This window comes from Pipistrellus kuhlii, unplaced genomic scaffold (assembly GCF_014108245.1).
Source record: "Pipistrellus kuhlii isolate mPipKuh1 unplaced genomic scaffold, mPipKuh1.p scaffold_m20_p_9, whole genome shotgun sequence".
Lineage (NCBI taxonomy): Eukaryota > Metazoa > Chordata > Mammalia > Chiroptera > Vespertilionidae > Pipistrellus > Pipistrellus kuhlii.
The window spans coordinates 57,629,211-57,653,806 of record NW_023425595.1 but is presented as its reverse complement, the minus strand read 5'-3'; the positions used below and the strand labels follow the sequence as shown (position 1 = coordinate 57,653,806).

Here is a 24,596-nt window from a genome sequence, read left to right as displayed (position 1 = left end):
CCTGACCCTTACTTTCCCCGCCCCCAGCGCCGCTGCTGGGCGGGGACGGAGACCCGCCTCTGCGCTCTGCGGCAGCGTGTGACGTCACGGGGCGGGGCTTCGCGCGGGCGGAAGGTGGGACCAAGGCCTAGAGCCGGCGAGTTGCGCCACTCACACGCGGAAAGGAGCTAACGGGACAGCGGTGTTAGCCAATCGCAATCAGCGCTCCGGAGGCGGAGGGAGGGGTGGAGACTTCGGATACCGGCGTTGCAGGTGGGTGATCTCTGGGGTCGGTACCCAGTGGGATGATAGCATCTTATTCCAGGAAACCCCCCTACCCCCGTGACCCACCGAAAAGAGGATGCCCTTGGCCTCGGCTGCCTCTGCCGCTCCTCCATGTTCGGGAGAGGTCTCCGCGTCTGGGAAGGGACTGCCTGGTGCTCGTTGCCTTCCTCCCCCAGCCCCTGGGGTGGACCCCTCCGCTCACGTAGGACCCTTTCTGCCCCCAGGAGGCCAGTGGGCCCGAGGCTGCCCCCGAGCCGCTGGGCCCCTGTTGACCTTTTTGTTCTCACCATCAAGTGAATCATGCTGCTTAGCGATCGCCAAGCCTGAACCAAATCCCCAGGGGAGAAAGCTGGGGATTCTCCTGTGGGGGCGCCTGTGGGTTGGGTCCACCGTCTCCCGGGTCCTTGCTCTAAAAACCAAGTTTTTAATAATAACCAAGTTAAATAACTTCAGCAGAACCAAGTTAAGGAACGTCAGCAGCCCTGCAGGGCTGCCCTGCTGTCTGTGCTCCGTTATCGTTGCCGATGTCTCCATTCCCACGCTTGTTCCAGGTGGACTGGCGGTGACGTTTGTGACAGCCCCGGTGGTCCGAGCCCCTTCCGGGCTGTGGTGCAGGGAAGAGTGTGGGTCTCTGCAGACGAATGTAAATGCCTGGCTCTGTGGTTGGTTAAATGCTGCACACACTGTGGGATTCGGGTTCTCTTCTTCCTTTGGCTGCCAAGGAATGTCAATAGAAGGCCAGCATTAATCATTGGCTCAGTCCTCTTTAACGGGGATTGTGTTCCGTTTTCATCTGTGCTTTTTTCTATTAGTTTTTCGTGATATCATGAGCCCCTAATTCAATACTTTGCAGATAAACGGGGTTTTGAACACACACATGCACAAGTCTGCAAAGAGCTGTAAAATGAAATGCTCGCTTGATGTATGAGGTTAGCGGATACTGTAAAAGCTACAATAAGAGAAAATGTAGATAATGTAAAGTATAAGGCATTCTGCTTACTAATACTTGTTTTAGCGGGGTGACAGAGAGAGCCTTGATTATAGTGGTTTCTGCTAACTGGAGGTGAAGTCCTCCAGACTGTTGTTTGTTTTAAAATATATGTTTATTGATTTCAGAGAGGAAGGGAGAGAGATAGAAACATCAACGATGAGAGAGAATCATTGATAGGCTGCCTCCTCCACGCCCCCTACTAGGGACAGAGCCCACAACCCCGGAACTTGTACCCTTGACTGGAATCGAACCCAGGACCCTTCAATCTGTAGGCCGATGCTCTATCCATTGTGCCAAACCAGCTACAGCACTATAGACTGTTCTTTAAAGAAGTTTTTTATTTGTTGTTTTTTTCTCCAAATAGTGTAGCAAATGGGATATTAGCCAGAGGGGAATAAAAGGTCCAAGGTTATATTAATAGTTTTGTTTTGATGTTTATTTAAAGACGGGAGGTACTAACATGTGTACACTGATGGAAAATGTCCAATAGAATGGAAGAAATTGTTGATACACCTGCTGTCATGGCCACTCAGTAGTGCTGCCACTGCAGCTACTCTTGCCAGCCCAGCGGTGAGCCCAGGTTCTGGCTGAGCAGTGCTCCCCCTGTTGGAGTGCATTGACCACCAGAGGGCAGCTCCTTCGTTGAGCATCTGCCCCCTGGTGGTCAGTGCATGTCACAGCAACTGGTCATTGCGCCAGTCGGTCTATTTGCATATTACCCTTTTATTATATAGGACTAGAGGCTCGGTGTATGAAACTCATGCAAGGGGGGGGGGGCAGGTTGTCCCTCAGCCCAGCCTGCACCCTCTCCAATCTGGGAACCCACTGGCTCAGTGGTTGAGTGTCAACCTATGAACCAAGAGGTCATGGTTAGATTCCTGGTCAGGGCACGTGCCTGAGATGGGGGTTTGATCCCAGTAGGGGGTAAGCAGGAGGCAGCTGATCAATGACTGTCTCTCATTGTTATTGGTGTTTCTATCTCTCCCTTCCTCTCTGAAAGCATAAAAATATATTTAAAAAGAAGAAGAAAAAAAAAAGAACCAACCTAAGAATTATAAGGAACTATTGTAGGTTTGTTTAAAGACCATGCCAACTTTGTATTAATGGGGTGAGTACAAAAGCAAATGGGAAATCAAGACCCCCCAAGCCTCACCTTAGCCCCTTCCCCTTTATAATCCTGTCCCCTACACCTTGCTGTAAGACAGGATTTGATGCTTTCAAGTGCCTTGTCTTCTTGGGACCTTTCCCACTTTAGGGCTTTATACAGTTTTGTTCAGCAGCCCCTTCTCCTCATTCAGGTGTCAGCTTAAGTGACACCTTTCTCAGAAAGGCTCTCTCTCCCTAATGTGGTGGTGGTGGATTAAAACAAGGACCTGGGGTCAGACTGTGAGTTTACATGCCAGCACCCTCTTTATTTGCTACATCATCTTGGGCAATTAAGTTAAATTTGCAAAGCTTCCTTTCCCTGTGTATAAAATGGGGACAACAGTGGTTTAGAAGATTAAAGAGTATATAAAGTATGGAGTACAGAGCCTGACACACAGTAACACTATGTACGTGTTCACCGTTACCATTTTTTTAAAATGTATTTTATTGATTTTTTACAGAGAGGAAGGGAGAGGGAAAGAGAGTCAGAAACATCAATGAGAGAGAAACATCGATCAGCTGCCTCCTGCACCCCCACCCTCCACTGGGGATGTGCCCACAACCAAGGTACGTGCCCTTGACTGGAATCGAACCCAGGACCCTTGAGTCTGCAGGCCGACGCTCTATCCACTGAACCAAACCGGTTTCTGCCACCGTTACCATTTTCATCTGAAATTGAATACTTCCCCCTCACCATGTTCATTTTTATTTCCTTTTCTCAGGTGTTTCTTCACAGTATTTATAATTTATAATTTGTCAGTCTTTCTCACTAGATACTAAATACCAAGAAACCAGGGATCAAGTCTGACTTTATTCTCCATGCTATCTCCATGCCTAATTCAATAGCTGGCAATGTAGTTAGCATTCTATAATAAATATGGAATAAAATAGGCCAGAAATCATGCTCTTCATTAAAACATAGTGACCAACTAATATCACTGGGAGGAACCAATGAAATCAAAGCCTTGTTGAGTGACTTTTTTTTGGTCATTATATCAAAGGCTTGGTCCTTAGGCTTGATCCTTGAACTTTTATTGATTCAATTATTTAAATAAAATGTTAATGGGAAATACCAAAAGAGAACAAGAACATAGTAGTTTTGAAAATCGATTCAATATTTTGAGCAGGAAGATGAGATGAAGCTGAGATGCAATTCTATAACATATACCACTGTTTTATTTGCTACTAAGAAGGAAAAATGCCATTTTAACTATGGCAACTTTTTTATCACTTGGAATTTTTCATACTTATGGAAAGTCCTTTTCTTTTTTAAAAATGTATTTTATTGATTTTTTTACAGGAAGGAAGGGAGAAGGATAGAGAGCTAGAAACATCTATGAGAGAGAAACATTGTTCAGCTGCCTCCTGCACACTCCCCAAGGTACATGCCCTTGACCAGAATTGAGCCTGGGACCCTTGAGTCTGCAGGCCGATGCTCTATCCACTGAGCTAGACCGGTTAGGGCTGGAAAGTCTTTTTCTTTTTTTAATATATTTTTTATTGATTTTTTACAGAGAGGAAGGGAGAAGGATAGTTAGAAACATTGAGAGAGAAATATCAATCAGCTGCCTCCTGCATACGTCCTACTGGGGATGTACCTGCAACCAAGGTATATGCCCTTGACCGGAATCAAACCTGGGACCCTTCAGTCCACAGGCTAATGCTCTATCCACTGAGCCAAACGTGCCAGGGCTGGAAAATCTATTTCTAAAAAAAATTATATATCCCCCTAGTACATATATAAAAATATATATAAGCAAAATGAAAACTTCTTCACATTCAGAATCTTTTTAACTCTTCTAATTCACTTTCAACTCAGATCTTGATGTTCATATTTTACCACATACTGTTCTCTGTTATGAACATTAATGATGTATCATTTCTTAAATTAGTATCCATCATTATCTATCTTCAGGGTTTTCTTTAAGATGCTGATATCCATTCTTCACACTCTGAGGCGTGTACACATAGTTACAAATATGGCATGACTGTTCCTTGACCAAAAGTGATTTTAAGATACCCATCAATTTTAAATATGTTAAATGTAGAAAAAAAGTGTCAAAATTAATGAAGTATGATATTGAACTTGCAGAATGTTTGGAGGGGGAAAAAAATGCCTTACAGATATTTTGCCAAGAATTAAAATAATGTTACTGGCTTAGTACATGTCATTATTGATTTTTAACCATTAATATTTGCATACCACTTGACAGTATTTAATATTCATGATATCAATTAAGCATTACGATAGCACAGTGTAATTGGTGACTTCTATTGAGGCTCTCTGAGGGTTTGGCAGATGGACAAGCCAAACCCTCAGAGAGCCTCAGTAGAAGTCACTAGTAATTGATGAGCCATTTAGGACCCTTACTCAAACCAAATTTAAGAAATAAAAATTTCAGCTTTATAGATTTGTTATTAGGATATACATGAAAGGCTTTAACTTTTAGCAACTTTATACAAGTGAAGAGCTACATATGAGTATTTATTTACTTATTTTTTTAGAGAGGAAGGGAGAGAGAGAGAAGCATCAATATGAGAGAGAAGCATCTGTAGGCTCCTCCCCTACACGCCCTGACAGGGATCAAACCAGCAATTTTGGCGTGTGCCCTGACTGGGCATTGAACCCACGACCTTTTGGTACATGGGGTGATGCTCCGACCAATCGAGCCACACAGGCCAGGGCTGTGTGGGCTTTTTTAAATTGATATTCTCAAGATTTGTGCCACTAGGCAGAAATACAGTTTTTATCCTTTTGAAAGTTTCAGGTTTGGGTACCTTTTAGCTATTTTGACTTAATTCAACTTGTTCTTAAAAACTGAGGAACCAAAAATGGATACCAAAAAAACACACAATGTTTTCTTTGCATTTTCTATGTGTTTTAAATTAGAACAAAACTGGGATATCAAAGTAGTTTCTGAACTAAATTTCTATTTTATTGTGTTTTTCTTCCAATTTTTATTTTGAAACATTGCAGATATAGGAATTTATAAAGATAGTATAGAGTGATCCCATGTATCCTTCACTCAGTTTCTTTAGTAGTTATAACATATAAATTATTGACCAAAATCCAAACCAGGAATGTGTTATTGGTACATATAGTTCTGTTGTTTTATCACATATATAGATAGATTCCTGTAACTACCACCGCAATCAAGTTACAGATAATAGATTACTGCAAAGGGCTTCTTGTGCCTACCTCATTCCCCTCAACACCTTGTGCATACCCACCTCCTCATCTTCCTCAATCACAATTGAGGATTGTGAACCATAATCTCAATCCCTAGAAAACACTAATCTGTATTCCATAGCTCTAACTTCATCATTTCAAGAATATTATACCGGTAAATATGGAATCATATGGTATGTGATTTCTAGAGATTGACTTTTCTCATCATAATGCCCTTGAAATTCATCTAAGTTTATATATAAATAATTTGTTCCTTTATGAATATATTCCATGGTATGGATGTACCAATAGTTGTATATCCATTTATCTATTGAGCAACATTTTGGTTACTTTTAGTTTAAAACTGCTACAAAAAGTCATCTATAAATTTTGGGGATTGAGCCTGCACCCTGGCATGTGCCCTCACTGGGTCCCAACCAAGAATTGAACCATGACCCCATGGATGATGCTCAACTATTGAGGCATGCCAGCCCAGCTGCCCATTTATTTATTTATTTATTTAATAGATTTTTATTGATTTCAGAGAGGAAGGGAGAGGGAGAGAAAGATATAAATATCAAAGATGAAAAGAATCATTGATCAGCTGCCTCCTGCACGCTCCCTTCTTGGAGATCCAGCCCACAACCTAGGCCTGTGCCCCTGACTAGGATCAAACCAGGACCCTTCAGTCTACAGGCCAGTGCTCTATCCACTGAGCCAAATCAGCTAGGGCAACTGCCCATTTTAATTGGATCAGTTGGAGTTTTTGTGCTACTGAGTTGTTGTTAATCCTCACCTGAGGATAATTTTTCCATTGCTTTTCAGAGTGTGGTAGGGAGGGGAGATGGGGAGAGAAAGAGAGAAATGCCAATGTGACCGAGGCATATCAACTGATTGCCTTCTATATGCGCCCCAACAGGAATGGGGAGGGAAATGCAACCCAGGTATGTGCCCTTGACCAGGAAGCCAATCCAAGACCCTTAGGCCTGTGGGCCGACACTAACCACTGAGCAACCTGGCGAGGGCTGTATATTTTGGATAGTAACACCTTAGATATGTGATTACAGAATATTTCCTTCCATTTTACACATTGGCTCTTTATTTTGTTGTTTCTTTTACTGTGCAGAAGCTTCTTACTTGGCTCTTTATTTTGTTGTTTCTTTTACTGTGCAGAAGCTTCTTACTTTGATGTAGTTCCATTGGTTATTTTTGTTTTTATTTATTTTAGGTGTCAGATTAAAAAAAAATCATTGCTATTACTAATGGCAAGGAATTTATTTTCTATTTTTCTTCTAAGAGTATTATGGTTTCGGGTGTTGCATTTACATCTTTAATTGATTTTGAGTTAATTTTTGTGAATGGTATAAGATAGAGGTCTAATTTCACTTCTTTTGCATGTAAATATCCAATTTCCCAGCATTATTTACTAAAGACAGTGTTTTCCCTCCATTGAGTATTTGTGACTTCCTGTCAAATATTAGTTGACTCTGTATGTTTCCTTCTGGGCTTTCTATTCTTTTCCAATAGTTTGTGTGTCTGTTTTTATGCCAGTATCATATGGCTTTGATTACTATACCATTGTAATATAGTTTAAAATTAGGCAATGTGATGTGTCTGATGTTGTTTTGTTCTCAGGATTGTTTTGGCTATTTAGAGTCTTCAGTTCCATATGAATTTTAGGATTGCTTTTTATTTTTGTGTGTGTGTGTGTGTGAAAAATTCTTTGGAAATCTTTTTTCTTTTTTCTTTTTTTCTTTTTTAATTGATTTTAGAAAGAGAGAGGTAGAAAAACATCTTTTGGTTTCCTCTTACATGTGCCCTGGCTGGAATCAAACCTGAAACCCTTTTTGGTTTTCAGACATTCTAACCTACTGGGCTGGTGCATGCCTTGGGAATCTTGATGTGATTGCATTGAATCTACTGATGGCTTTGGGTAGTGTGGACATTTTAACAATATTAATTCTTCTGATCCATGAACACAGGTCATCTTTCTATTTATTTAACTTCTTTAATCAATGTCTTTTTGTTTTCAGTGTATATATCTTTCACCTACTTGGTTAAATTTATTCCTGTGTATTTTATTGGTTTTGATGCTATTGTAATTGTTTTTATTATTTCATTTTTAGATAATTTCTTGTTAGTACTACTAATTTTTGTATGTTAATTTTGTATCCTGCCACGTTACTGAATTCAATTATTAGTTCTAACACTTTTTTTTGGTGGAGTCTTTAGCCTTTTCTATATAGAAAGTCATGTCATCTGTAAAAAAGACAGTTTGGGAACAAGCAAGATGGCGGTAAACACCTGTACTTGCTGCCTCTCACAACTACATCAAAACTTCAACTAAAAGACAAAACAAATATCATCTAGAACCATTGGAATGCTGGTTGAGTGGAAGTTCTACAACTAGAAGGAAAGAAAGAAGCACATTGAGATTGGTAGGAAGTGTGGAGGTGCAGAAGTGCAAACATATGGAGGTTACAAGTAGAAAGAAAAAAACACACTGATACTGGTAGGAGGTGCAGAGGTGCGAAAGTGCAGATGTATGGAGGTTCGCACAAAATGGACTGGCAACTGGGTGCATTGTGTTTTTTTGTTGTTGTTTTCAATTGGGAGGAAGATACAAGCTCCCAATTGCTCTGAACTCCAGTTCTGGGAGAAACTCTGGGGACCCAGACACATACCGAGAGAAAGTTACTCTGATGCACAGTGGCCACCAGGGGGCAGACGCTCAACGCAGGAGCTGCCCTCTGGTGGTCAGTGCACTCCCACAGCAGGATGCTGCTCAGTTGACGGATAGGCTCCAGAATCAGGGCTCAGTGCTGACCTCTGCAGCCCAGAGACCACAGCAGAGTGGCAGCGAGGCTACGAGCAACAGCAGCAGCAGACACAGTGGGGCGGGATGAGCAGAAGTGGCAGGTGGTGTTGGACTGCCAGTTTCAGCCCAATCCCTTCAGGCTACACTGAGGGACCCCACTAGTGCACAAATTCCTGCACCTCTAGTTTTATTTAACTGTGTGTTTTTTTGTAGTTCAGTCAATATTTGTAAGAGGATCATTCTGAATTCTTCACAGACAGTTCATAAATCTCGCTTTCTTTAGGGTTAGTTACTGGAACTTTATCACTTTCCTTGAGTGGTGTCATGTTGGCTCAGCTCTCTATTCCGGTGCCATTGTAAGCAGAGCTGTAGGTTGGGCTCTGCAGCTACCCAGGTATTCTGGTTAGGCTACATGATTTGGTAGGCCTGGAGGCTGTTTTCAGCCCTACACAGGGCTTCGAAGTTCCTTCCAAACTGGTCGTTGTAACAGGCGCCACAGTTGATATGGCTTGCTGGCTGGAAACCTGAATAAGACAAAACTGTGTGCCAACCTTCCTGGCCATATGGGGTCACCAGCTGGGTTTTGCAGAAGAGCAGAATCACTGGCTGGGTGCTCTGCTTACATACTACTGGCCTACTTAGTTTCCCAGGTGCTCTGGCCAGGTTTCTCGGTGGGGTGGGACTGAGGCTGCACTCAGCAGTAGACAGCAAAGAATTGGCTTCCCTGTCCAACTGGGCGGCATAACTGGCTCCCAAGCCAGCAAGAGTTGTCTGAGGTCTTGAATCAGGCAAAACTGCCCTGAGTTTCCTAGCCAGATGGGATCACTGTCTTGTGTTCATATTCTTAAGAAACTGTCAAGTAATTTCCACTGGCAATGTATGAATGACCCAGTGTCTCTACATCCTCTTAAGCACTTGGTGTTATCACTATTCTTCATATTAGCCATTCTAATAGATGAGTAGTGGTATTTCATTGTGGTCTTAATTTTGCAATTTCATAGATTTCTGCTCTTTACAATTCTTTCTGCATATCTTTAGTTTAATTTGCTTTTATTTTTCTTGTGATAGGAGCTTATATCATTGACTTGAGACCTTTATTCTTTTCTAAGTAGTGCTATGAATTTTTCTCTGTATTGTTTTAGCTACATCATACACATTTTGATGTTATATTTTCATTTTTATTCAGTCTAATGTGTTGTTGTTTTTTTCATTCCCTTGAGACTTTCTCTGATTCATTTATTAATTAGGAATGTTATTTTGTTCCCAAGTGTGTACAATTTTATTTTATCTTTTTCTTGTTTCTAGTTTGATTTCATTGTGGTCAAAGAACATAGACTGTGTGATTTCAGTTCTTTTAAATCATTTGAGGTTTGTTTTGTGGGTCAAGATACTGTCACTCTTGGTATATATTCCACAGTCACTTGAAAATAATGTGTATTTTGTTGTTTGGTGGAGTTTTCTATAAAAGTTTATTAGGTTGTGTTGGTTGATGGTATTATTGAGTTCTATATCACTGCTGACTTACTGACTTCTTGATTAACGTTAGAAAGAGGTATGAATTTCTAGATTTAATAGTATATTTGTCTGTTATTCTTTTCAGTTCTATTAGTTTTTGCTTCACATGTTTTGCAGCTCTTTTGTTTGGTACATACACCTTTAGGTTTTCTTCTTGGTGGATTGACATGATGCGATGTTATTCTCTGTCTCTGATAGTTTCCCTTGCTGAAGTCTACTCGATAGAGCTATACCTGTTTTCTTTTAATTAATGCTTGCATAGTCTGTCTTTTCCCATCCTTTTATTTTCAACCTACTTAAGTATATAATCCTATTTGGAACAAGTTGCTTGTAGGAAGTATAAAGTTGGTTGTTTTTTTAATCTACTCTGATAATGTCTGTCTTTTAATTGGTGCGTATAGACCATTTACACTTATTGATTTACACATATTACAATTATTGATATGTTAGTATTTAAGTCTGCATTTTTTGTGTGATTGTCACATTGATTGGTTGCCTCCCGTTCGCACAAAGGCTGGGGCCAGGGATCAAGCCTGCAACCGAGGTATGTACCCTTGACCAGGAACCAAATCCATGACCCTTTGGTCTGAGGGGCAATGCTCTAACCACTGAGCAAACCAACCAGGCCCGTACTATTCTTAATACAGTACATCAACTATCCAGTGAAACTTTATTTGTGCTGTGAAAAATAAAAGGCACTAACCACGTGTTGTGGATTCTCCAGAGAAATGAACAAATTGGAGGAAGGGAGGGAAAGAGGGAGATAGGTTGGTAGATAGATAGGTAGGTAAGTAGGTAGGTAGGTAGATTGATTTACTATAAGGATTTGGCTTACATGTTTATGAAGGTAGAGAAGTCTCAGTCAGCGAGCTGGAGACTCAGGAGAGCTGATAGTTGTGGTCTATCAGAGTCTTAGTTCAAGGAGAAGCCTAATGTTCCAACTCAAAGACAGTCAGGCAGAGAGAAATTATTCTTTCCTACCTTTCTGCTTTTGTCAGGCTTTCAGTGGATTGGGTGAGGCCCACTCACCTTAAGGAGGGCAATTTGCTTTATTCAGTCCACTGATTCAAATGATAATCTCACCCAGAAACACCCTGGTAGACACACCTAAAAACAATGGTTAGCCAAATAGTGAATTTGACACGTAAAAGTTTCCACTCTAGAGATAACTTTAGGCCTCGATTGTATTTCAGCTACAGGTCCAAAAAGGAGGAAAACCTGGTGGGCAACACCAAGACCAGCTGCAGTGACTAAGGACCCACTGCCCTGACACTGACCAATCAGTGGAGACCATGACCCTGAAGGAGCACACCTAGAAAAGTGATGAATAATCTGCTGAAACCTTTCCCTGAAACCTCCACTAAGATCCCCACCCACAAGAGAAAGATAAACACCTCAAGGCAAAGGACCCAGCTTGTGCATTCCCTGTGGGGAACAGCCCTCCATCCCCTTACCTTCTTCCCTCTCTTGGTCCCTCCAGCATCTCCTAAACCCTGTGAGACTTGCAACCAGGGGAGCAATAGGCAGCAGCAGCAGCTCCTCCCAGGCTAACCCCTGAACATGTTCCCAAGGCCCCCTTTTCTCTGCCTTCTCAGAGAGCTAAGACACCCAAGCCTAGGCCCTCCTGCTGCTGCTTCTATGCAAAGCCCTTTTAGTTTTACTGTCCCCAGCTTTAACAAATGTTCCCTCATGATTACCTGGATTCATGTTGTGAAATTTTTCCTGCACTAAGTCAAGAACCCACACACTACTGGTGGGTCCTAGGAGACCTACCAAGGGCTACATTCCCCTTTTCAGTAACAAGATGACTTCAGCCAGAGCTACCATCTGACTAACCATATGAAAACTCCCAAGCAAGAAGCTTCAGCTAATCCCACAGAACCATAAGAGATTACAAATCTTTGTCTTAAGACACTCAATTTTGGGGTGATTTGCAGAGCAGTAGGTAACCAAAACAGAAATATCCTAAGAAATCAAGGGTCTATATTTCTTTGCCTACTCTCATTCCTAGTCATCTTTTCCTTTCTGTATCCCACTTCCCTGCTTTTGGTGATGTCCACTTTCATGCTTAGGACTGAGTTTGCAGTTTGGGACAGTCACAATTTTCTGGCCTTCAACTATCCGAGATTTCTGATCTCATGTTTAAAAGGCCGTTAAAGTAATTTGTTATTTCTGCTTTCAAATAAGCCAACCTGGATCAATGCTTGCCTTTTTCTTACTTAGTAAAGTCCATAAATAGTTAATACAATTTAACACAGATTCCACCCCCATCCCAAACCCTCCTGCCCCATCAGTTGTCTTTTAAAAGTCTAAAGGCATATAACTGCTAGGAGTGTCTTGGTCATGAGTAAATAGTAAAGAACCCACTATTTACACTGGGAATTCTGCTTACTTGTGTCAGAATCAATATTTAACATCTGCTTTGTTACGAGAAGAAAATGAGTGGGCAGCCGAAACCGGTTTGGCTCAGTGGATAGAGCATCAGCCTGCGGACTGAAGGGTCTCAGGTTCGATTCCGGTCAAGGGCATGTACCTTGGTTGTGGGCACATCCCCAGTGGTGGGTGTGCAGGAGGCAGCTGATCGATGTTTCTCTCTCATCGATGTTTCTAACTCTTTGTCCCTTTCCCTTCCTCTCTGTAAACAATCAATAAAATATATATATTTAAAAAAAAAAATGAGTGGGCAGGGAGAGAGATGTGTTGGGTATATACCCAAATGCCATTATATAAATAATGGCTCTTACATAAAACAAGACTAGTCATGTAGTGAGATTCTACATAAGCTATTTATATAATTTATAAATTGTTCTGCTTTAACACACTTATACATCTTGAATTTTATCCCTTAATTATATACCTTTTATTCCAATGATCACATTTATACAAATTTAAAAGGAATTTATTTTTAAGTATCATGAAAACATGTTTAGAACAAGGACTACTATTTTGTCATTGTTCTTAATGAGCATTTTTTATAATTGATAAGTGGGCAAATTTTGATCTGGAAATTTTATTAGAACTCTACTTCAGTGATTTTTTTTTTTTCCATTTCAGTTCTAAGTCCAAATAGAAATTGGATATGGAGAATTCATATGATTTCAGTCAACGAAGCTCATGTAATGGAATTCCATCTGAGAAGACAAACAACTTACTTGTGTCAGAAGATCATGGACAGAAAATCTTGAGTGTACTACAGAATTTTAGAGAACAGAATGTCTTTTATGATTTCAAAATAATCATGACAGATGAAATAATCCCATGTCATCGTTGTGTGTTAGCAGCGTGCAGTGACTTTTTCAGGTACTGTACCTTGTGTATGCCTCAGGTTTTATGATACGGATAATAAAGTTAGCTTTTTAAACTCTCCTCAATTTTCCATCCACATCCATTCTTGAAAAGAGCTCATTAGAGCCTAGATTAACTAATTATTTTTGAGTATGAAAATTTAGGACTACCTTTTGTGATGTTTTACAGAACATTAGTCCCTTAAATGTTCATGGGAAAATTGTTTTCATCTGAAGTCATTTTATTGAGGGGATCCCTGCACTGTGCCCTTTAGAAAAAGAGGAAAGAACAGATTCATCCAAAATTTAAGCAAAGTTCAAAGAAAATGAGGCGTCGGAGAGGAAACCACATATCCGTCACGTTTTGATTGTATCAGTGGATTATTGGGAAGAGAGGGACTCCAACCCAGAGGATTTCAAGATTTCTCCTCTCGGGAACCTCTCACTATACTAGTGAGAAGTTCCTCCACAAGCATTTCTGAAGGGGACCAGCTTGTTCCAGTTTGGGCAAAATTCTGAATATAAGTTGGTTCCCATGTAGATCATCTTACAAGGAGCGTCTGAGCCGTGACACTGTAGGAACTCATTGTTTACACTGGGAACTCTGCAAGGCTTGGGGTCCAACCCATGACCCTGTGAGGCCTCTTGGTGGCATCCTGGACTTCAGCCGTCCTAGTCACTCTGCACTAAACTTAAGTCCTCGTTGCAATTTTTTACATTATGTTCAAGTTTGAAGCAATTTTTGTTTGAAGTAAACAGGTTTAAATCTGTAATAAACAAACAATGAAAGAGTAAGATTTAAGACAAAAACACAGCTTTTATTAGCTGATTGCCTAACTACACTGAGTGTTTTCTTCTGTTTTGTTTTTTCAGTTCTTTTTCAGATAACCTCTTTTTTTAAAAAAAATTTCTTTACTGATTAAGGTATTACATATGTGTCCTCAGCCAACTTCTGTTATTTTTCTTTGTACTTCCCTGGAGCCCACCAGTTTCTTCCCCTCTATCCTAATCCAGTTTTTCTTCCAAGTGGTTCTTTTCTGCCGCCTTACCCTCATGTCACCTCTTCGTCAGAGGAAGCTGTATGGTACAGTGCTTCAGCACTTGGCCTCTTAATACTCATGCCCTAAATCCAAATCCCAGCCCTGCCATTTATTAGCCAGGTGACGGTAGGTGTGGGACATGGTTGCCTTTTCATTTTTTTGAAATCACTTTCCCTTTTTTCCTAAAGTGCCTTATGAAATGTGTTTATCTGATTTGGTGGGTTTCCCCACACCGACAGATGCACTTGCAACATCTGATAACTCGCTGTATTCCATTTTCATAGGTCCCAGGACTGCCAAATCAAAAATGCATTTGAGACTTTTAAATACTGAGTGCAAAAGCATTATGTACCTTAAGTAATTTTACTTATTACCTGCAGAGTTGGTACTAATTAACCAACCCATAAATAAATAAATTCAGCCATAAGAGAGAGATTTTATGAATAATACATAAGAACATCAAATCAGTGCACAAAATTTGAATCTTTTTATAGCTTTCTTTGGATTAGTTGCTGTAGTTCAGTTGTAATGAATATTTTGCAGTATGGGGATTATGTAATACATATATGTTATAGATAAATAGTATTGTATGTAACTATTCAAGATTTTAAACTAATTTGTTAGGATGCTTCGAGATACACATTATAAATATATTTTAAATCAACTTAAGGGTGAAGGAAATCTTTTCAAGGTAATACTGAAAATTTTCACGGAATAGATTATTTCTGTGTACTTCTTCTATGTTCTTTATTTTTGCAGGGCTATGTTCGAAGTGAACATGAAAGAAAGAGATGGTGGGAGTGTTACCATCACCAATTTGTCCTCGGAAGCGGTGAAAGCCTTCCTTGATTACGCCTACACCGGAAAAGCACAGATCACAGGGGAGAACGTGGAGATGTTCTTCCAGGTGTCAGCGTTTCTGCAAGTCCCCTTCCTGTCCAAAGCCTGCAGTGACTTCTTAATAAAGAGCATTAACATTGTCAATTGTTTGCAGTTATTATCTATCTCAGATAGCTACGGCTCACCCCGTTTGTTTGATCACGCGTTATACTTTGTACAGCATCACTTTTCCTTGTTATTTAAGTCCAGTGATTTCTTAGAGATGAGTTTTGGAGTCGTGCAGAAATGTCTGGAATCGGATGAATTAGATGTCCCTGAAGAAGAAACTGTCCTGAAAGTTGTCCTCAATTGGACCAAATATAACCTAGAAGCGAGGCAAAAGCACCTGCCTTATTTGATTAAACAAGTCAGATTGCATCAGTTACCCGAGGAGACACTTCAAGACTGTCTGCTCAGCGAAGAGCGTTTACTCAGAAGCACCAACTGCTTTGACATAGTCCTGGATGCCGTGAAGAGCGTGCAAGGTTCCGGCGGCCTTTTCCCTGATGCGCGGCCCTCCACCACCGAGAAGTACATATTCGTCCACAAAACCGAGGAAAACGGCGAGAATCAGCACACGTTTTGCTATAACATTAAAACCGACTCATGGAAAATACTGCCACAGTCCCACCTGGTTGACTTGCCGGGATCTAGCCTGGCAAGCTACGGGGAGAAAATATTCCTGACGGGCGGCTGCAAGGGGCCGTGCTGTCGGACGGTGCGGCTCCACATCGCGGAGTCCTACCACGACGCCACCGACCAGACCTGGTGCTACTGCCCCGCCAAAAACGACTTCTTCCCCGTGTCCACCATGAAGACGCCCAGGACCATGCACGCCTCGGTGATGGCTCTGCACAGGCTGTTTGTCATAGGCGGGAAGACCAGGGGATCTCAGGACACCAGAAGCCTCTTAGATGTGGAGTCTTACAACCCCCTTTCCAAAGAGTGGGCGTCCGTCAGCCCGCTGCCCAGGGGCATCTACTACCCCGAGGCGAGCGCCTGCCACAGTGTCATTTACGTCCTGGGGTCCGAGGTGGAGATCACAGACGCCTTCAACCCGTCCCTCGATTGCTTTTTCAGATACAACGCGGCGACCGACCAGTGGTCGGAATTAGTGGCGGAGTTTGGGCAGTTTTTCCATGCCACGCTCATCAAAGCCGTCCCGGTGAACTGCACGCTGTACATATGCGACCTTTCCACCTACAAGGTGTACAGCTTCTGCCCCGATACCTGCGTCTGGAAGGGGGAAGGGTCTTTTGAATGCGCGGGCTTCAATGCCGGCGCGGTGGGAATCGAAGATAAGATTTACATCCTGGGCGGGGATTACGCCCCCGATGAGATCACCGACGAGGTGCAGGTCTACCACAGCAGCAGGTCCGAGTGGGAGGAGGTGGCGCCCATGCCCAGGGCCCTAACGGAGTTTTACTGCCAGGTGATCCAGTTCAACAAGTACCGGGACCCCTGGCTTTCTAACCATTTCTGAAAGCAGCGTGTGCTCAGGCATTGCAAAACCATTCCGGTTCTAGAAACCTAAGGGGAGGTTTGTTAGGTAACAGTTGGTAGAAAAGGCCTTTACATCCGTAAATTAACATTTACCTTCTACTAGAGAATCCCTATGAATGTGCACTATGTAAGAATTAGCAGTTCCCAGAAACTTAACATATAAAATGCGTTTTACCAAAAATTATACTGAATATAATTTAATCTTGGAGAATCCAGAATACTTGTATTTCCTTCTGTAAATAGAACTCATAGGCTTGAATGTTTTAATTTTTAACAATGAAATACAAAAACAAACCAAATAGTAAAAACAAATCAAAGTTCACAGGTTTGTACTATGTAAATGGGAGAAATCTCTTTAGGCAGTAAAAATGAATTATGTAAACTATATTTTATGAAGTGAAAAGTAATTTAAAAGGTGAGAATCCTACCCTGTTACTACAGGTTTAAGAGTTGTTGAATTCCTACCCTTTCTGATCAGAGTTAGCTTCTTTCAAGAACTTTTTTCTTTCGCCATTATTTGGTCAGAAATTTTTCTAAAATGCATTGTGTTAATCCCAGCATCCTAAGCTGTACACTAAACATGAACATTTTTTATAATTCAACTTTTTTCATGACTCAACTCCTCATTAAGAGCATAATGTACCATATTATACTTTCATAATGCTACCAGCAGTTACTGAAATGTTTTTAAAATTGCTATTCTTATTAGCTCTCAGTGTTAGTTGGCTTTGATGTCTAGCAGTATAATAGCTCCCTTATTTTCTGGCTCAAGCTCGGTAAATTAACATTCTTGATTTAATTATTAGTTCTAAGTTACACTGACCTGAGTGTACTTAACATGTAACCCATTTGAGTGAAGTTCTCGGATTCTTGGATGGAAATGCTGAGATACTTTTTCTGTATCACTGCCAGGTTCCAACATAATTGAGGACCTCTGGCTAAGTGAATTATCATCATTGCATTGGGCTTAAACTATTAAATGTCCAACTTCATGTTGTGAATAGGAATTTCAGCATTTTAATTAGTACCATATGAATTTCCTGTGATGATATCCAAGTGCAAAGCACCATGTTGGTTTATTACTTTAGCAAATTATTCATAGGGAATTATGTTCTAAATTTAGAACAAAATTTAAATTTAGAAAATGTTGGTATTGATAGTAGAATTCACAACCAACATCTGTTTAGATGTTCAATTACCCATAACCCAAACAGTGGAAGAGTATTAATCATCCTTGTTCTCAGCTAGGATGATTCTGGCTTTGCAAAAGGATATGTTTCTTTAATCAGTTTAAAAGATAGAAGTATTTTATGTTTTAAGACCCCCTGTTTTCATCTCAGGCAATGTGTAGATTGGATTTCTCAAATGTAGTTCCCCTACTCTGTAGTAAATGTTAATCTGTTGTAAATCTCCATATCCTTTAGAAGTATGTTCTAAAGTGGGAATATACCTAAGTGAAGGTTCTTTTATTTTATCATATAAAAGTATACAATCATAAGTTCAAATGTATTTTTCAAAATACAATAGGATATTAGAACACATTATCATGCAATTACAAAATCAGGGGCTTGCCCTAATCTAGGGGTGTCGAACTCAATCAGAGAAGGGGCCAAAATCTAAAATCCAGCCTAAATCTCGGGCCAATGGTTTACTGAACAGTCATAAACTGTCATTGTGATGGAAACGCAGCAGAGTGCAGTGATGACAGCACAGTGCGGGCCACATTGCAAGGCCTGGCGGGACGGATTTGGCCCGCGGGCCTTGTGTTTGACACATGTGCATATCAGATAGGAAGTATTCTATAGAATTGGTGGCCTTCTTCCCTGCTCCACCCTTTCCCTTCCCTTCCCTTCCCTTCCCTTCCCTTCCCTTCCCTTCCCTTCCCTTCCCTTCCCTTCCCTTCCCTTCCCTTCCCTTCCCTTCCCTTCCCTTCCCTTCCCTTCCCTTCCCTTCCTTTCCCCTTCCCTTCCCTTTCCCTTCCCTTCCCTTTCCCTTCCCTTTTCCTTCCTTTCCCTTCCCTTCCCCTTCCCTTCCCTTCCCTTCCCTTCCCTTCCCTTTCCCTTCCCTTTCCCTTCCTTTTCCTTCCCTTTCCCCTTTCCCTTCCCTCTTTCAATTCTTTCTCCTCCTCCTCCTCCTCCTCCTCCTCCTCCTCCTCCTCCTCCTCCTCCTCTTCTTCTTCTTCTTTTCTCTCTCTCTCTCTCTCTCTCTCTCTCTCTCTCTCTCTCTCTCTCTCTCTCTCTCTCTCTCTCTCTCCCCCCCCCCCCCCCACTTTGAAACAGAATTCAGCCCATAACAGTGGGTGGCCTATATGTATGTGGATTCACTGAACTCTATCACTGTTCTCATTGCCCTTTGATTAATGTTTCTGGAAATAGCCTTGTAATCCAGGCCTGGGTGGCTTCCTCTGTATTTGGTATAATATATTTAATATTTTCTAATGCACAAGGCTTCCTGCCTTAGTTTCTATAATTGCTACAGATTACTTAATCATTTTTCCTTATTGCCATCCCTTTACATCTGTACCTGAGTGCTCTTCATCATTTATATCTGCCAGAAAAGCACTCTCCCTAGTCACAAATCCCTAACTCTTCCTTTACTCTTCCTTTTCTTTGGCACCATTGTAACCTGTGCTAGGCTTGTCCCTGTTAGTACAGTAGTTGATACTGTTCTAATTCTGTTCCTTCTTATAAGATAGCACTTTAATTTGATCTATCTGGTCTGTGTATTCAAAAATCCTCAAGAACCCAACCACACAGACACATGGTCAGTGACTGAACTGGTTATATTTTTCTCATCTTGTCAATCACTGGCTTCACTGTCCAAGAACTAATTATATATATATATATATATATATATATATATATATATATATATATATATGTATATATATATATATATATGTATATGTATATAAATTCAGATCTCATTCTTCATTCTGGATCTCTGATGTGCAAGTTTCAGTGATCTCTTGTCTATGCAGTATCCCCAGAGGAAGCTACTTTTCCTGCCTATAAGATTAGGGAAGAGGGAATAATATTATTTTATCGGTGACCTCTTTTTAAGTATTTTTTTCCCCTCCAAGTCTGATTTTCTTTCATTATCATTTTTCAGCCACTGCAGCAGTATAAGAGACAGAACGTGCTCATTATCCAGATTGCTTTCAATCTTGTGGAAGAACTCTACTTAACATTTTTAATCCTTTAGCAATTTCTCTTGCTCCACTACATTTGGATTATGCACACAAAAATTGCTGATATTGTAATATCTTCTAAAATTAAAAGTAGGTATATGGCATTATTAAATATAAAGAAGATTGGATTTAACATTTTTTAAAATAAATTCAAAGTTAATGGATATTCCTAGAATGATCTTCAAACTTGATTTAAAATGTGGAGCACCTTCTGTTCATCTGTTGCCTGGGAGATGGAACAGATGAAGAATATTTGAATAATCAAAATTATCTGTATTCCCGTAACACTCAACTCTAGTTTGGGGATGGAAAGAGGTCTTTATCACCACATCCTGCAACATAATTCCATTTTTCCCAGATACCAAGAGGAGCAATTGAGTATATGTTCAGTTCAAGTTACATGATTTGGGAATCGGAATCAAGTATAGAGGGAAGCATTTGTTTGCATTTTGAGACATAGAAGCAATAAATATAATGTAATGATTAAATATATTGTTGACTATATAATGTTACTTTTAGATAACCATTCGCAGTTTAGTTGGATCTGGTGTTTGGAATACCTTTTCTCATATTTAGAATAGAATCTGTAAGACTCAAAAATGGCTCCCAATAGGCAGCTTTAGAGGGCAACCTAAAAACGAAGGCTAGAATTTGTAGGGAAGTAGATTTCTGTTCAACATAAGAAAAAACTTTACTCCAAATTGTAAAGCCATATTTGTAATAAGACAAATGATCAAAGACTGAAGCAGGTGGCACACGATCAGTCCAATAAATTCCTACATGGGAATGCACAACCAAAGATTTCTATATTCTATTTACATACACCTTTTTATCTTAATAGTTTTCTGACATGTGACTAATTGCTTTTTCCTCCAATTTATTCAAGATTTTTATAACGATTTCAATGGTTCTCCATTACTTAAGATTTAAATAGGATTTGAGTCTTAAAACTACATCATTTCAAGAGCATTTCTATGAAAGAAAATTTGTTCTGTGTTTTTTAATTAACTCAGGAAAAAGTCTGCAAATGGTGCTGACATATTATAGTAAGCTGCTAATAAGGATTTTTCCTTCTGCCTACATAGGTGCACATTTGTTTTATATAAATAGAAACTGAAAGACCAGTACCTAACATTTTCTTCTGAATTATTGCTCTTATTTTGCTGCTAATATATCTATATATTTAAATGCAGTGATTCTTTAACAAGAATCACTTGTGTGATTTAAGAGAAATCTTTATATCTTAAAAATGTAGATGTATTTATAAAAAATATTTGATGGCATTATGATGCTTAATCAAATTTAATATCTAAGTAGGGGATATAATCAGAGGATGGTGTTATTACATCAGAAGACAACTATTCTAAACCATATTGAAACTTCAAAATAACGTTAGCATTTAATACAGCTTTCCACCTGTTATAGAAAGCCCCTCTAAATTTTAAAACATCTTTGAAGGATGATTTTTTAAAATTTCTAAGTTAGTGCTTTCAGTGGTAAAGAGCTCACCACCTCCATTTTTGAGCAATTCTGTTGGAAAGTTCTTCCTGACATTAAAAGCAATTCTGCCTCCTGGTAATAATTTCCCACCATTGGTCCTAGGTTGCTGTCTCCATAAGTGTCCCACTTCTCTAAGACCAAAGCATCATTTTCCTTCTTATTTAAATGTTTAGCACTTCAAAACCTGCCACAATGGCCAGGATGGCATGCTTCTCCTTGTACAATTGCCTCTATTTGGTGGGTTGCACCTGACCAGCATTGCAGAAACTCTTGATAATAATCAGGCATCTCTGTAATTCCTACCATTCCAATTTGTACTGGAGCTTCTCTCTCTCTCTCTCTCTCTCTCTCTCTCTCTCTCTCTCTCTCTCTCTCTCTCTCTCTCTCTCTCTCCTCTCTCCTCTCTCCTCTCTCCTCTCTCCTCTCTCCTCTTTCCTCTCTCCTCTCTCCTCTCTCCTCTCTCACTCCCTCCTTTTACTCGTATTAACATAATCACAAACATTTTCTGGGAGAGGAATTCTAAAACCAAAATTTAATGTCTTTAAATCATTTGTCATTGGATACAGTTTTCAGAACTTTAAAAACACATCTAAAACAAGACCCTAAAAAGTGTACCAAAAAAACCCCCACAAACAAACCAAAAAACAAAGCAGCCACATCCTGGGTGATTAATGAGGACAATTTACTTGCAAATTAATCAAGACCAGCCTTATGGTGATAACAATCTTAGTTTGGAGATTCATCTGTGCTAGTAATTAGTTGGATAGAGTATATTTCCGTAAAACAGTGCCATTATTGTAAAAACTTTGAGTCATGTAGCTTTATTCATTTCAATATCTTTGACCACATTCCCAACCATAACTATTTAGCTCAACAAATTATTAATTTGGTTCCAAGGGTAACAAGGTTGCTGAAGTAATGAGAGTAGTACAGTTCTCTGAGTATCATGATTGTGTAAATATTTCTTTACATGTCTGTCTTCTGCATTAAATTGGAAGCTTTTAGGAACAGGGATGTACATTCCTCATTACTGGACCTAGTAATTAGCACAGTGTCTGCATATAATAAGGCATCCAATAAACTGATACTATATTGAGCCAATATGTGAAGTAAAATATATTTATTAGTTATATTGTTACTATAATTGCATATTTTGCGACTTTTTTCATCTACAAAGGACATTGATTGGATTTACATTAGGATTTTACAGTTTAGAATGCTATCTCATTGTACTTGAGTTATTTATGTGTTCTTTTAAAAATATTTAATATCTTTTTTGTTTAAAGTCTGAGAAATTGGGTTAGGTAATTCATACAACTTCAATTTTTGTTAGTATATGGGAAAGTTAATAATGAAGCTTTTAAAAGATTTTTTATTTGAGAGTGAAATTGCATTATCCAGTGCACTGGCCCACCTTTGGAGAACATGTATAGTTGATTATATAACTGTATAGGATATGCATAGTTGGTTCTTGAAAGTGAAATTATAAATTCAAAGTCATTTATCTACCTATTTTTTTAGTACTTATAGCTTATTTACTCTCATTTATGCTAATTCTCCGTCTCCTTTCAAAGGCAATAATAGATAAGACAATGACTACAAATTTTATTATTAGTCAACAGTTTCTCCTGTAAGAGCATGATAATTTCAGTGGCCTTTTTCCCATTTCTCAAAGCTACTTATATTGCATACACAAGTAACTTGCTTAATTTCTCTGTCAGTGGGATGTGGGCTTTTCTCATAGGCTGTGAGAAATAAAATCAGCATTTTTGCAGGTTCATGTTAACAAGATTATCATGTCATAAAACATGTCAATTCTAGAAAACAATTATTTATTAAAATGTATCTCAGAAAAGTCTATATTGTTTGTATTTGTTGTCATTAAAAATAAAAGAGGTAGTTAAAGGTGGATATTAAGGCTCTTGTTTTCTTGACTCCCCCTTCCCCAGGTGCCCTGCAGGGCTCTGAAGAGTCAGAATGACTGTGTTTGCAGTGGTCCAGGCGGGGGGCTTCTGTAGCTCTGATGACATGTCCTATAATATAGACTTGAACGTGGACACCCCGGTCTGAAAAAATGGAATACCTGCTAGACTTCAGATGAGTCATGGGTGAGAAGAGGCCTCCAGCCCTGACTGAGCTAAGAACAGACCTGGTACTTAGGAACCACAAGTGACCACAGTAGAAGCTAGCCGAACGTGCAGGGCCAGGTCCCGGCCCTGACCCAGACAGCCGCCAGTATAAGCCTCCCTACCTCATGTGCCCAAATGCCCATGGAGTGGAGCTAGTCTGAGGGATCAAAGTCTGAGAGACTGTGGTACTATGAAAATGCTTTTTAAAGGTTTACATTGAACAGGCGCTGTCAATTGCAGTTGCTGTAACGTTTCCTCTTTCTGGGCAGGCCCACTTTTCTGTCGTGTCCCTGGTATTCCTAGGTGATGATCTGTGACTTACTAAATGGCCTTGGCTCCCATGACACAATCTGGAGACTACTGCCCAGGTGGAAACAGAGTTCCTCCTTGGAATGGTGATAATTAACTCACCCCTTGAAAACCTAGCTCTGCTTTTAGCCCACCTGGCTGCATAAGGCATTTCCCTCCCTCAATTTCTAAGGCTCTCCGCTGCTCGCTTGTTAATCCTGAGTCCAACTGGCCTGCTCTGGACTTTTCCCTTATCATCTCCAAATCTCTATGTGCCTCCAGATTTCTCTAGTGAACTTTGCCTTCGGACTTCACTGATCTCTTTCTCTCTAATCCCCATAGGCAGAAGCCTTTAACAGAGTTTACTAAAGATGTAAGACCTGGCCTGTTAGCATGTCATTGGGGATGCCTCCCTCAAATTGGGGATCTCCTCTCTCAGTCAACGTTTTCACTCGCAGGCCCCAGTGAAGCTGTCCTCTCGAGTCACTAATCAGAATGGTTAATCATGGCAGCCTGATGCTTTGGCATTTGAAGTTCTTTCCCTGAATTCCAATCCCGCCCGTGCTTCTCCCTGTCCTCCCCCTACAGGACAAAAAAAGCTAAAAGCCCCTTTTCAAAATTTTATCTCCATACTTACAGAAAATAGATTGCGAGGAGCATATACACTATCGATTTGTCCCTTTCAAATCACTAAGATTTACTTAAAATTGTGTTGCAGGCACTTATGCATGCAATATGTTAAAAATATGTTTTGTCAAAAGCTATTTGTAGGAATTAACCAATATAAAGATATATATATATGTTCCAGAAAATATAATCCTTAAAAAATAGTACTCTTCACTGTGAATATAAAGTTTCAAGATCATGTTTATAAAGTGTT

General features: G+C 40.1%; 1 protein-coding gene across 8 annotated transcripts; it reads left to right on the top strand.

Annotated features, from left to right (window-relative positions):
- The first annotated feature begins 2 nt into the window (after nucleotides 1-2).
- On the top strand, nucleotides 3-16,716 carry KBTBD3 (kelch repeat and BTB domain containing 3). 8 transcript variants are annotated; one of them, XM_045578159.1, is made up of 4 exons: nucleotides 3-252; nucleotides 6,396-6,514; nucleotides 12,958-13,203; nucleotides 14,987-16,716. In XM_045578159.1, the coding sequence occupies exons 3-4, from the start codon at nucleotides 12,983-12,985 to the stop codon at nucleotides 16,587-16,589; spliced, it is 1,824 nt and encodes a 607-aa protein (XP_045434115.1). In that variant the 5' UTR covers nucleotides 3-252; nucleotides 6,396-6,514; nucleotides 12,958-12,982; the 3' UTR covers nucleotides 16,590-16,716. The 8 variants fall into 8 exon arrangements, with proteins under 8 accessions (XP_045434115.1, XP_036282599.1, XP_036282597.1 ...); XM_036426706.2 differs by lacking the exon at nucleotides 6,396-6,514 and adding an exon at nucleotides 489-639; XM_036426704.2 differs by lacking the exon at nucleotides 6,396-6,514.
- Nucleotides 16,717-24,596: the final 7,880 nt, after the last annotated feature.